Here is a 14,683-nt window from a genome sequence, read left to right as displayed (position 1 = left end):
AAATACAATTTAAGCATGACCATGGTAGATGGTAAAGTGTGCAATGCTATCACCAACACGAAATCTGCGCAACGGTGCTATCTCTTCAAGGCTACGTCTGCCCAATTTAATAACATTGACGATGTTTTGAAAAAACAAGTTATCGCCGATTATCTGCAGTACGGACTATCAACTCTTCACACCTGGATTCGATGTTTTGAATGTCGTATTCATTTGGCATACCAAATGAAAACAAAAAAGTGGCAGGCACGTAAAGCAGAAGATAAAGAGGAAAAAGCAATACTGAAAGCCAACATTCAAAAAGCTTTCAAAGAGCAGCTTGGAATTGTAATTGACATGCCAAAACAAGGGTTTGGCAGTACGAATGACGGAAACACTGCTCAACGTTTTTTGAAAACACTCCAACATCAGCGCTGATAACTGGAGTTTTCGAAGAACTGATCCACCGTTTCCATATAATTTTGCAGACGATTTCGAGCGGACGTCAGATCGACGTTGAAAAGTTTTGAGCATACGCCTTAGCAACTGCCAGGCACTATGTGAAAGAATACCCCTGGTACAGCATGTCCATAGATTGTTGATTCACAGTCCAGACATTATTTCTTCGGCCATTTTACCCATCGGTCAACTATCGGAGGATGCTCAGGAATCAACCAATAAGTTGATAAAGCAATATCGCCTGAGTTTTTGTTGAAAGTTTTCAAGAGTTAAGACTATGGAAGATGTGTTCAGGAGATTGTTGGCAACGACAGACCCCCACGTTTCTTCCTTACGCAAATATTCGCCGAAGAAACTGAAGAGTTTGTCGCCAGAAGCCGTTGCCCTCTTAGTTCCTGTGGCGGAAGACTATGAAGATTCAGATGCAGATGCAGATGCAGATAATGAGGAAACAGTGTTTGAGGATGATGACGATTCAGTTGAAGCAGAAGATGATAAAAGAATAAGAAAATGAAAACTTGTAAATTAAGTTATAAAAAATTTACAAAATAAATAACTGTAATTAAAATGAAATAATTTTTTTTATATTTTACACCATCTTGTAACCTATATTTGGTCCTTTCTTCGAGTTTCCCACTTTTTTGGTTTATTTTTTAAGCATTAACTACAATAACCCCTAAATACTGATTTTTATATGAATAAAAATATATAAATATCAATATAATGGAAGGAAACATTCCACGTGGGAAAAATTATATATAAAAACAAAGATGAGGTGACTTGCCGAACAAAAGCGCTGGCAGGTCGATAGACACACAAACAAACACAAACACACACACAAAATTCAAGCTTTCGCAACAAACTGTTGCCTCATCAGGAAAGAGGGAAGGAGAGGGGAAGACGAAAGGAAGTGGGTTTTAAGGGAGAGGGTAAGGAGTCATTCCAAACCCGGGAGCGGAAAGACTTACCTTAGGGGGAAAAAAGGACAGGTATACACTCGCACACACGCACATATCCATCCACACATACAGACACAAGCAGACATATTTAAATATGTCTGCTTGTGCGTGTGTGCGTGTGTGCGAGTGTATACCTGTCCTTTTTTCCCCCTAAGGTAAGTCTTTCCGCTCCCGGGATTGGAATGACTCCTTACCCTCTCCCTTAAAACCCACTTCCTTTCGTCTTCCCCTCTCCTTCCTTCTTTCCTGATGAGGCAACAGTTTGTTGCGAAAGCTTGAATTTTGTGTGTGTGTTTGTGTTTGTTTGTGTGTCTATCGACCTGCCAGCGCTTTTGTTCGGTAAGTCACCTCATCTTTGTTTTTATATAAAAATATATAAATACAAATAAATAAAAAGGCAGATTTTGACCGCCATCTTGGATCCACCATTTTTAAATTTTTTGAACTCTGTCATCATCAGTAACCTCGATAATTCCCTAAAAATTACTTTTATACGTAAAAAATTATAGTAGTGTACATAGAGCCTGCCATCTTGGGCCCGCCGCTTTGTTTTTTTTTTTTTTTTTTTTTTTTTTTCACTTTTTGATATCATATTCTTAATCAGAAACTCCGTAAACCCTTACATACTGAGATTGGTACAAATTGAACAACTACTTATATTTCGACGAGCTTTTTGGGATTGTGACCCACTGTGGGGCGGGGAGAGGCGAGGCAAGGCAAGAGGAGGCGGGCGGGGAGAGGCGAGTCAAGAGGAGGCGGGCGGGTAGAGGTGAGGCAAGGTAAGAGGAGGCGGGCGGTTGAGGTGAGGCGAGGCAAGGCAAGAGGAGGCGGGCGGGGAGAGGGGATGCAAGAGGAGGCGTGCAAATGGATGGGAGGAGGAGGAGATGGGCACACAAAGGAAGGCGAGGAGATGGATAGGGAGGAAGTAGGGGATGGAGACAGATATGGAGAGGGGGAAAGCGGATTTGGCCAGAGAGATTGGGGCAGTGCAGAAAGAGATGGACAGAGAGAGGAGGGAGAAGGATATGTACAAAGACAGAGGAGGAGGAGGAGGAGGAGGAGGAGGAGATGACAAAGAGGGGGGATGAGGAAATGGGCAAGGTTGGGGGGGGGGGGGGGTGGGATAGAAGAGGAGATGGATAAGAAAAGGGGAAGGAAGATGTGTGTGCAATATATGTGATGCATACACAAGTGAAGCCTCAAGGAAAAGGCTTGTTAATAATGTTAACAAGAAGAAGAAGAACAACAACAACAACATCAACATCAACATCAACATCAACATCAACAAAAATAATTACAATTACTATAATGCACAACTATTACTAAAATCTCAGTTCATATACTATTTGTATATCAAAAATGTTAGCTAAGTACCTGGATTATTTTTAATTACATTATAAAGAGCTTCCAGAGCCATAACAACGTTGTTTACAACTTGTTTGTCTTTCACTGTGAGTGCAATACTTCCTAAGGATGTGAGATGCTCTGACTGAGTAGCCAGAAATTCCAATAAATCAATTGTAAAACCTTTAGGATTCTGCAGAAGAAACAGAACAAATTATTATACCACATCGTCTCATATGTAGACGTTTCTTTAACATAATGCACAAGTCAGCTACTGACATTTACACTAAATAGTACACAAACCTCAATTGCAAATGTTGGTTGTTCATTGTAAATACGAACAAAAATTTCACCAACAATGAGCTCTTTTTTCAGCGCTGAGTATGTGAATTCTGTACCATATGTGGGATCGTCATCATCATCATAATGGAGTTTATTTGATCTCTGTTTTTCAAGATATTCACACAACTCAGCTCTTGTTCCATTATCCCATAGCAAGTATGGTGACTCACAATTACTGTTTAATATCTTCAGAACCTACAATACAAAAAAAAAAAAGCTAAATGAAGTGTCATCGACAATTAGTACACAGATTATAATAATAATTGTAAGTAGTTGTAACAGCATGATTGAATTTGATTGTCGACAATGCAACAAAGAGTCTGAAATAGCACACCTCTGCTGGCTTATCACAGCCGAGTTGTCTTGCGAGGTATGGTGTCAACAGACTGCTTAAGGCTTTCTGGATCACTGAATTCTTTGGGGTGCTATTATCTCCTGGTAAATATCCACCCAAACGAGCACAAGCAGTAACTGCCAACTTGGCTAATTTGTTTGCAACCTCCTGAAAGAGCAAATTTTTATTTTGAGTCACATTTCTATGTTTAATATTAACAATAATACATCAAACTCCAAGTCCGGAAGATACCACAAAGACAATTTTGCTTCCATATCAGCAGTATTTTATGCTGATAACTCCGTACCCCATAAAAGCCAAATATATGCAGTAGACAAAAAATTGGAGTTGTTGCTACAGAATTATATGAAGCATTCAAAAAAATTAAAAAGCATGAGGTTATCAAAAGTTATTCAAGTTTTAATTCAACAGTTTCACAAAGTTCCTTTACTTAAAGAGTTTGAGAACTAATAAAGTAGAGGCACTGGAACAGACTAAGAAAGGAAAGAAACAGAAGATACTTTTACAAAGTGAGATGGTTCAGTATTGTAGGACTTACATTTTCTTTCTCTTACTGCCTGTTGGCTTTTCTATAAATTAAGATTTGTTTAACAATTGTTCTGATGTTTCACCAGCATGGGTGTCAGTACCAAAAATTCACCTTCCATTGCTGGTGGTATACTGGAGTGCAGCCCACAGCCAGAGATTACATGTACCTGTCATGCCAACGTCTGAGGGCTTTACCCTGGTCATTACTGCTGTGGCTCTACCCTTGTTATGTGCAACAGTCATTTGATGCAGCACAACTAGAATCTAGGATGCATTTACCTTGAGGCTGCATCCATGGGCTTGACTCCTCTATGCCACCAGCAATGGAAGTTGAACATTTGACAATACCAGCAACTCACAGTAGTGAAACTTTATAAAAACTGTTAAACATTTGGCAAAGAACCTGAGGCAAAAGTCAACATGCAATAGGTGAGCAAATGGCCATGAAAGATTCAACCATTTTTTTTTATTTTGTTCTGCACTGAAAGGCATACTACTTTGGCTAATAGAGTGTAATTCTGAGAACTACCAAAAATTTCAAATCAAGACTGCTTTTTGAAAGAATAATTGGAGGTAGAGGGATGGGGAGGCGGAAAGGACTCCCGAGATATTAAAATCAAACAACATAGCACACATTTGATTGAAAACCAAATATTATACAAAACTGTATAGGTAATTTTAAAATTTATTAAAATGATAGAAACAAACACAGGACAACTTAAATCTACACTCAAGTAAAATGAACTGAATGACACAAAACTAAATCTTCAGAGCTGTTAGCTCACACATCTTCACACCTTCCTGTTCAACTCCCGTGTGTGTGTGTGTGTGTGTGTGTGTGTGTGTGTGTGTGTGTGTGTGGGGGGGGGGGGGGGGGGGGAGATATGGCATGGGATGTGGGGCGAGGGACTCAACAACATCGTTATGTGACGTTCTCCCCCTCCCTTCCCCTCCACTCCCCCAAGCCCCCTCCCACCACAGGCCAAAAAAATTATGTCCCATAATATATACAAAACCAGAATATGAAGCCCCATTACAGTGGAATAATTAATTGACACCGAGAAATGTAAGGCATAACAGCACATAATACATTTTTATTCAAGTAAGAGGACGTTGAAAGCAGATTGGGATGAGGTGACAGTGTTTGCACGTGCAGCTGAGTCCCAGTGGAACCACCCTCAGAGCAGATCTCAGGAAGACACGCCAGGAGGGATGCAGTCAATGTCATGCAGTCAACTGGACTCTCTTTTGTAGTAGTGTACCTGGGTGCCAGTCACAGAGCAGGGAACACAGATCCAATCTCCTGTGGCATAAGGCACTAGCCATGACTGTTTTATGTCCCAGAAGTGGAAAGAGAAGGAACTCTGTTTTTAATAAGGTCCAGGAAGGCACTATTGTGCACAAATTGTAGAAAGCTGTGCTCTTCTCTAGAACACACAGATGCTACGGATAACATCTAGAAAATGGAGGGAGAATCCATAGTTTGGGGTGCCTTTGAAAATGAGACGCCACCAAAAGTTGATTCTGCAAAAACTAAAAGTTTATGCAACATAGGAATTGCCAGGATTGGATATGTAAATAAACTGGAGGTAACAGAGAGATGCCAATAAGGACCCACCTCACTGGCCGCAGGTGGTGATAGAGAGAAAGAGGAAGATGCCTTTTTTCAGTACTAAATGGAAAGATGTCTATTACTGGCCAACTGCCTGAAGAAAAATTTAGGGAATGGGATCAGCACTTTCTAAGAAACATTTTTACAGTTGGTCACTAGGAAGATCTGTAGCCCAGCCAATCCAAACAAAACAACAAGTGCAAAATGCAGAAAAATGAGTTTTCCTTTTAATAAGCATTCGGTACAAAATTATTTCTTCATCAGTAGCCTCCACTGCCAAATTTCTGCTCTGCTTGCCTCTGATACCACCAGAACAGATGAGTCGAAGAACTTATAAAAATTTCAGGTTTATTTGAACTTAGCTGTGCCGCACGATGACCGATTCTGCTGCCACTTCAGCCTCCACCTTCAGTTTGTTATGGCGAGATGTTGCACAAGGACAGGAAAGCCATTTTTATGGAAGTTCAATAACATAAAGCTTTGCTCTGAAGACTTGCATCCAGATTCAAATGACCAATTTGCTTTCAGCTCTGGTCACACATACAACACATTCCCTTCTTTAGTACCATCTGTCTTTTTACTAATGTCTTTATAACCATGGTACAACTTTGTGACTGCAATTTTTCCATTTATGCAATCATCAGAATCTTATGCCAGACCCTTTTATTGGATGTGCCAAGGTTTTATTTTAATATCATTATTACTTCTCAAATGGTTTACAAGTCAATTTATGGCATAAACTGAATTGATTGTAATTACTGTTTCATTTACTAGCACTGAACTCATAACCCATTGTTTTGGAGGGTGTCTAATTCACGTCAGATCAGTGGGCCTTTTTACATACCTCCACTTTGAAAGATGACCTTCCCTACTATTCTGGCAACTCCTGTACAGGATTTGTTGATCTGCGATTTCCTGACATCGAAGTCAGATTTGCGAAAATTGGCAGGACTTGCATTGCTATCTAAACAAATAAATGAAGTCACTAAACCTAAACATAGCCCAAAGTTGCTGGAACATAACCTCTTTGCAATAAGGTGAGGTTGGTATATGTTCACTGATGTCCAGCTGAAAAATCATCACTGTACTTTTGGAAAGGATTTTATTTATTTTGCTTGTGCTAAATGTTGCGCGTTAGGAGTGGACTGAATTTTAGTTTGCGCATGATGACTGAGAAATTATATGTTAGGTTGATTAGCTTTTCTTGAACACCAAATGTGTGCGATTTTTAACAATTGTGTTAGAAAATGAGAAGGTTTGCCAGAGCATGAACTACGAGTTTTGCACAGATGAGTGACTATGGAGGGAAGTTTCATGAAACTTAGAAACATTCGACAGTGTTGCAGTCATGGACATGCTGCAAGAAAATATTCAGGAATTAGATACCAGTGAGCAGTGTAAAGTAACATCTCCGAATGAACATAACATGAATATGGGCAAGGTCAGGAACAAATTACCTACAATGTATATGTAGTAGTGTTCAGGAGAGCAGATGAGTGTGCAACTTCGCATGCAGCAGAAAATTCAGAAACTACAAGTTACAAAACTGCAGCACAGAGTGATGTTCATTGTGAGCTCTTGGCGATCACTTACTGTATTTAACTAGCACAGTTTTCTAATCCAGATGTTTAGGAAAAGTGAAAATCTACTTAAGCAAAGTGAAGATAGAAATGATGCAAGATTTAAGAAAAGAGAGAATTATTTTAAGAATCATGTGGAACTCTTTAAAAAAAGTGAAGAAATATGGGATGCATAATTTTAATAAAATAAGGTGCAATTTAAAATCTTAAACATAATGCTAAATAAACAGACAGGAGACATGAATCAAAAACTAGAAGACCACATGAAGAAATGCGAGCAACAGAGAACAACTTTAGACAGTAAGATGCATCAGCTTAATTTAAAAGTAGACACACTGGTGCAGGACACTAAAGGGATGACAGAAGAAATAAGGAAAGATGTAAATATCGATAATACCAATACTAAGAACATTGACACTAAAACAAAGAACAGTGAGAGCCATACAAAGCATATTGATATCAATAAAGATATTGAAGCAGTTAATTCATGGAGAGAGGAGTATGTACACTCAAAGAATAATATGAAGAAGAAAGTGGTAGAGTAGGCTGAATTGCTAATTGCAACTGTGGAGCAGCTATTGAATCATAATTAAACAGCATTTGAAGAATGATACCAATAAACATAAGCAAACATGTCAAAATAAGAGATTTAGTGTAATTTCAGTACATGTTGGACATAAATCAGAGGAACAAGGAATCATTAGACACATTCATGAAAGAAAAGAAGAGTAGTACATTTTCGATGAGTAATAACTTACGAGGGAATGTGACAATTCAGACTGAGGAAGAATACAGTATGGAAAAATGGGAGATCAAAGAAATTATACTGCATCAGCATAATGCTACCACATTCCGATTCACCAGTAACCACCACTACGAGTCTGAAACTGTATCATGTGACATGGATGAGGAGGAAACTGGGAAGCAGTTTGTGTCAGTACAAAAGGTCTCTTTATTCCCAGATGTTGCGAACTGTCTACAACCAAAGCTATGGATCGAAAAATTCCATGAAAGATTACCAAAGTCTTGGACACGTTTTAAAAATTAGGTTTATATATATATATATATATATATATATATATATATATATATATATATATACATATATAAAATAGAGGGAAACATTCCACGTAGGAAATATATATCTAAAAACAAAGATGATTTGACTTACCAAATGAAAGTGCTGGCAGGTCGACAGACACACAAACAACCACAAACATACACACAAAATTCAAGCTTTTGCAACAAACTGTTGCCTCATCAGAAAAGAGGGAAGGAGAGGGAAAGACGAAAGGAAGTGGGTTTTAAGTGAGAGGGTAAGGAGTCATTCCAATACCGGGAGCGGAAAGACTTACCTTAGGGGGAAAAAAGGACGGGTATACACTCGCGCACACACACACACACACACACACACACACACACACACACACACACACACACACACACACATATCCATCCACACATATACAGACCAAAGTATATGTGTGGATGGATATGTGTGTGTGTGCGAGTGTATACCCGTCCTTTTTTCCCCCTAAGGTAAGTCTTTCCGCTCCCGGGATTGGAATGACTCCTTACCCTCTCACTTAAAACCCACTTCCTTTCGTCTTTCCCTCTCCTTCCCTCTATCCTGATGAGGCAACAGTTTGTTGCGAAAGCTTGAATTTTGTGTGTATGTTTGTGTTTGTTTGTGTGTCTGTCGACCTGCCAGCACTTTCATTTGGTAAGTCACATCATCTTTGTTTTTAGATATATATTTCCTACGTGGAATGTTTCCCTCTATTATAACTATATATATATATATATATATATATATATACTTCAGAAAGGAGGTAGCGATGAAAATGTGATCAGTTGCAGGACAGCGCGAGATGTGTGACAAATTCACATACGCCTTTCTCCAAGAACACTGGTTTAGAGGAACACAAGAACAGATAAAGATCGGAATAATGATGACAGAAAACTATGTAGAGTTGAGGTGGCCAGGTATCTTACAGTTCTTCAAATATATGGTGGGGATTTTTAGGTGCATCATATGAGCCATCAGAAATTTTACACATTTGCTTGACAAAGCTAACACGTGAAATTCAGAAAGAGGTAACGATCACTGGCAGAAACATGCATGATATTCAAGGATTCCAGCAGGTACCACATGAATTAGGATACAAAAGGAGTGGAGAAGTGAGGGCACCAGTGTATTTTATTCAGATTAACTTTCTGCCGGTAAACCTACACGTAAACAACAAAAACAGGGGAATGAGACACCCTCCAAGAAGAAATGGAAATGGGTGGGATAGAAGAAATGATAACCAATAACCTCAGTATCGGCCACATGACCAAAGAAACAACTAAAGACATGACAACAAACCAAATAATGACAGACAAGACGATAGACAAGGGGACAGAGTAGAGATTGTTGAAGTCAGAGGACCTGACCCCCAACAAAACCCAAGAAATGAAGACAGAGAAGTGATTCTCGAAACTGACTAGAAATGCCCACTTCAGAACAGACAGTTCAATGTGCTAGAACAGCAATAGCATGCAATGTAGAGTTTGAGGATCTTTGGAATATATCTTTAGGAGAAGAGGATGAGGATGAAGTTTGTGAAACCTTGTTGTAAATGATGATTTTAATAGGAGGTTAGTCCATTGTACACTTGATTTCTATTTTACACATGCATATTTATTATGTTCGTGACAGGGAGAAGAAATGAGCAGTGCACAAGACACCAAATGTAGAGGTTAGAGGACTCATGAGTGATGAGAGTGCCAATGTGAAGGAGCATTTAGAGTCCCACACTAATGATTTTTGTGTGTTTATGGTGATACAGGGTCTGATAGTAGAGGCAATGTTGGGACTTGGTTCCTTAAAATGGTATGGTATGAGATGAATAACATTACCTTGTTTTCCAAGCCATGGCAATTCAAATAAGAAACTTGAGCTTTTCATGGTTACCGTCGTCACCACCACCACCACCACCACCACCACCACCAGTAAAACCCATTGCCAAGGTTGATACAGTATCCTTTTATATAGGCACATTTGTAACCTCTGGCACGCCATAGAGAGAACATGCTCAGAAGGTGATTTGTGCAGCTCTTAGAAGCTCCAGCCTACCACGGGACTCAGCGATGTCAAGTGGTGCGAGGGGCTGGCACCAGGTTTGAAGCTTCCGCTCCGAACACCCTACAAGCATCCATCTTTGCTTCCTGTCAAGCCGCCCCCCCCCCCCCCCCCCATTCCAAAAAGTGAGTGGCCCTGGTCTCTCTCAAAATTGCTGTCTATTCTAATTTCATCTGCCTCCTTTATGATGAAACTCCAACATGTAGCTGAATGAGCCAAGACTCTTGCCTCTTCAAACCATATTTTGTGTTTGCTTTCCAGGCAATGTTCAGCTATGGCTGATTTGTCGAGCTCCCTTTAATAGCTGCATTTGCAAGGCACACCGTACACAGTGGGCACATTAAGAGCAATGTTGTCTTTAACAGGGTGTAACATATCTCGTATCTTGGGAGTGGGCCACAACACTGGTCTCAGTCCAAATCCTATCTTGCTGCTCGTTGCTCACAGTATGGCAGGGAAGCAGATGGCTTGGCCTCTTCTGCAAATTCACAAGGCATCCTTCATAAGTAGCATCTACAAGCATTTGTGGTGTCTCCCTCACTATAACCGTTCTCTCTGAACATGTCTCAAATGTTGCAATTCAGACTATATGTGGACATCATCAGAAATAATCTTCGTTCTGTGTACTAATGTGATCAGGACCACTTTTCTGTGTATAGGTCGCACAGGATACAGTGGCCAATGCACAGTGACCATTTTTCATGCAAAGATATGTGGAAATTCATTCTTTTATTCAGAAGAAGAGGCCAATTAGCGTTTTCCACCTTTTGGCCAGTCAGCAATGACAGAACCTGCAATCTTTCTCAAATGATTCCACTGGAACTATTAAGTAAATGGATTTCATTTTTGCTTCAGTCGTAGCCTTATATGTCAGGTTCATTATGCAGTGCCCTTCATTCCGTTAATGGTCATACTTGTTGTGATATTTACATGGAAGTAAGACAATGCGAGAAATTTGGAAAAAATTTCATTGAAAAATTGGGGTTGCTGCATATGAAATTTGGCTAACACATTGACTTTTTCTTTAGATTTGGTTGGAGTTCTCTATCTGACACCAGTCTTGAAAAAAAATGATCTGACTTAGGACTATCAATTGCGATCACATTGCACCAGTGATAAAACCAGAGTGAAATATCCATACCATTTCTCATATTTCATAAACGATTTGAGATATCAAAATGACATTTTGGCATAGCACAGGAAGAAGAGAGTATTTTGCAGTATGGTTATTATGCAAAACTTCATTATCTACCATGTTATTCCATTAACTATGGACTTTAATGATGAAAGAATGTAATTTTTAAGGGTTATCAATAGATGGTGAAACAAGAAATGCTATGGGTTTTGGAACAACATAAGCAAAGTCATTACATGTTTATTTTGTACTAAGGATGTGCTATTTCATTAGCTGCTGAGCTTACCTTTCAATAGTGTTAACAGCAAAGTTGCTACTCATCATATAGCAAAGCCACACACACACACACACACACACACACACACACACACACACACCTAACTTCAGCCTCTGGCAGCTGAAGCCACACTGTTAGCAACAGCAGCAGTGGCTGCCCTGGGAGTGGCAACTTTGTGGGTGTAAGGAGGAGGCTGGGATGGGGAGGTGGAGGCGTAACAGGGTAGGGGTGGGGGCGGGGGACAGTGAACTGCTGCTGGGGAGTAGGCAAGGACGAGGTGGAGAGAGGGTAGGGCAGCTAGGTGCAGTAGGAAGGTTAGACGGAGGGCAGGGGAGAGAGGGTGGCGAGGGAGGGGGCGGGGGGGGGTTGCGGAAAGGAGAGAAGTAGAAAGACTGGGTGCGTTGATGGAATGAGGGCTTTGGAGTACTGGAATGTGAACGGGGAAGAGGCTGGATGGGTGAGAAAAATGACTACTGGAGGTTGAGGCTAGGAGGATTACAGGAATGTACGATATATTACAGGAAGAGTTCCTACCTGTGCAGTTCAGAAAAGCTGGTGTTGGTGGGAAGGATCCACATGGCATGGGCTGTGAAGCAGTCATTGAAATGAAGGATGTTCTGTTGGGCAGCATGCTCAGCAACAGGGTAGTCCATTTGTTTCTTGGCCACAGTTTGTTGGTGGTCATTCTTGCGGACAGACAGATTGTTGGTTGTCATGCCTATATAGAATGCAGCGCAGTGGTTGCACCTTAGCTTGTAGATTAGTTGACTTGCTTCACAGGCAGCCCTGCCTTTGATAGGATAATAGGATAGGTGATGTTTGTGACCGGACTGGAGTAGGTGGTAAGAAATGACAACTGTTCTGCCCACTATACTTCCTACCCCTCCCACAGCGGTATTCTGTTGTCCAACAAACCTACACAATATACTCACCCATCACTACACAACCCCTGCTACCAACCACTTACCTCATGGTTTATATCCCTGTAATAGACCTAGATGCAAGACCTGTCCCATGTCCCATACATCCTCCCACCATGAATGGCCACCAACAAACTATGGCCAAGAAACAAGTAGACCAATATGTTGCTGAGCATGCTGCCCAACACAACGTCCTTCATTTCAGTGACTGCTTCACAGCCTGTGGCATATGGATCCTTCCCACCAATACCAGCTTTTCTGAATTTTGCAGGTGGGAACTCTCCCTGCAATATATCCTACGTTCCTGTAACCCTCCTGGCATCAACCTTTGTTAGTCATTGCCCTCACTCATTCAGCCCCTTCCCTGCTCCCATTCCAGCACTACACAGCCCTCATCACACCATCACACCCAGTCTTTTTACTTCTCTCCTTCCCCCCCCCCCCCCCCCTCCACCTCCACCTCTCCCCTGACTCCATCGAACCTCCCGACTCCAGTTAGCTGTCCTACCCTCTCTCCACCTCATCCTTGCACACTTCCCAGCAGCACTTCACTGTCCCCCATCCCTACCCTGCAATCCCTCCCCCTCCCTGCCCCAGTCTCCTCCTTACCCCACACAGTTGCCACTCCCATAATGCACTGCTGCTGTTGGTCACAGTGTGGCTTCAGCTGCCAGAGGTCAAAGCCGTGTGTGTGTGTGTGTGTGTGTGTGTGTCTTTTTTTTTTTTTTTTTTTTTTTTTACAACAAAGGCCTTGATGACCGAAAGCTTATATTGTAACGCTCTTCTAATTCTGCCTATCTGCCACTCAGCATCTCCGCTATATGGGGAGTAGCAACTTTACTTTTTATCATGATGTTACATTCCCTCCATTTCCATTGTCTGACCCTACTTTTCCTCAGTCCCTCACTTAATAAACTTAACAAACCACTGCTTCAGAATTCTCTCATAATTGTGTCTGAACAACATGTTAATGAGGAGAGACCATGTTAACTCTGCTGAGTTTTGGTAAAAGAAGCAAATAGGGAAATGTGTAAGTTTAATTCAAAATTCCCCACTTGTGACCCTCCTCTGAAAGTTACAAATGGTTCACAAATTAGGCAAAAATAAATTGCTGCATTTTCAGCGGAATTTTTTTTAGATACTAACCAAAGAAGAGGTGACAGAAGTTTTTGAATGGCCCCCATGCAAGAGTGGATATGGAGGAACCTCACTTAACATTTACCAAAAATGTGAGTATCGGCTTAGTTTAGAACGGCACTTCCCCTCCAACACACTGAGCGACCACCCACTGCTTCCGCTCTCAGCACGTTTTCCCAGCCGACTGCACACCTAGTGGCCACGTCATTTTGCGCTCACTATACCATGTGGTGAAACTAACTGTGTTCAAGTATCAATTAGCGTGTGTCGGTTCCCTGTACATGGAATGACCAATCCAGCCTTCTACCTTCCACTCAAATAAAACATCCAAGAATGCTAGCTTGCCATCCTTCTCTGTCTCAATAGTAAATTTAATTTAGGGATGGACAGTGTTCTTGTGATCTGTCATTTCCTGCAGTGCATTTTCACCATGAGAACATATCAAGAAGATATTATCAACATACCTTAAGAAGTAATACGGATGCAATGCCACGGTACGAAGTGTGGAAACAGTTAACACAGCAGTACCCCAGTGGAATGAGGCAGATGCTTTTCCACACCGGCAACCACTGAAGCATTTCACACACATGCCACAAGGTGCAGCAAAGTCCATGCAAGCATGGCCCAAAATTAAATAGATACCTAGCCATTCTACACTAAAGTCACTTGTGTTAGTATCACAACTCTACAACTAAGGAGCTGCGACACTTGAGGCACCATCCAGAATTCTTTTTGTGGATCACAGTTTGATTCTGCAACAGGGCAGTACACCCTGACACAAAGAGATCTGGAGCTGCTGCCGCATCGGGCCAGCACTGGGCCTGAAAAGCATTTTGTTGGCCATCAATGCCATTAGGCCATCACCCACCTGCCACCTGCTAAACAGTGTTGGAGGCACATATCTCGCCACCGCACTTGCAGCCATAGTTAGC

At 41.1% G+C, this 14,683-nt stretch overlaps 1 protein-coding gene across 1 annotated transcript in view; it reads right to left on the bottom strand.

The window, feature by feature from the left end:
- LOC124615362 (dnaJ homolog subfamily C member 13) overlaps positions 1-14,683 on the bottom strand; it is a 361,181-nt gene that overhangs the window by 86,712 nt on the left and 259,786 nt on the right. Inside the window, exons 27-29 of the mRNA XM_047143178.1 lie at positions 3,418-3,585; positions 3,045-3,278; positions 2,772-2,934 (exon numbers count right to left, since the gene is read on the bottom strand). Coding sequence (XP_046999134.1) covers positions 2,772-2,934; positions 3,045-3,278; positions 3,418-3,585 — 565 coding nt within the window. The remainder of the gene's footprint in view (positions 1-2,771; positions 2,935-3,044; positions 3,279-3,417; positions 3,586-14,683) is intronic.

Source organism: Schistocerca americana, chromosome 5, assembly GCF_021461395.2.
Source record: "Schistocerca americana isolate TAMUIC-IGC-003095 chromosome 5, iqSchAmer2.1, whole genome shotgun sequence".
Taxonomy (NCBI): domain Eukaryota; kingdom Metazoa; phylum Arthropoda; class Insecta; order Orthoptera; family Acrididae; genus Schistocerca; species Schistocerca americana.
This window is presented reverse-complemented; position numbering and strand designations above follow the sequence as displayed.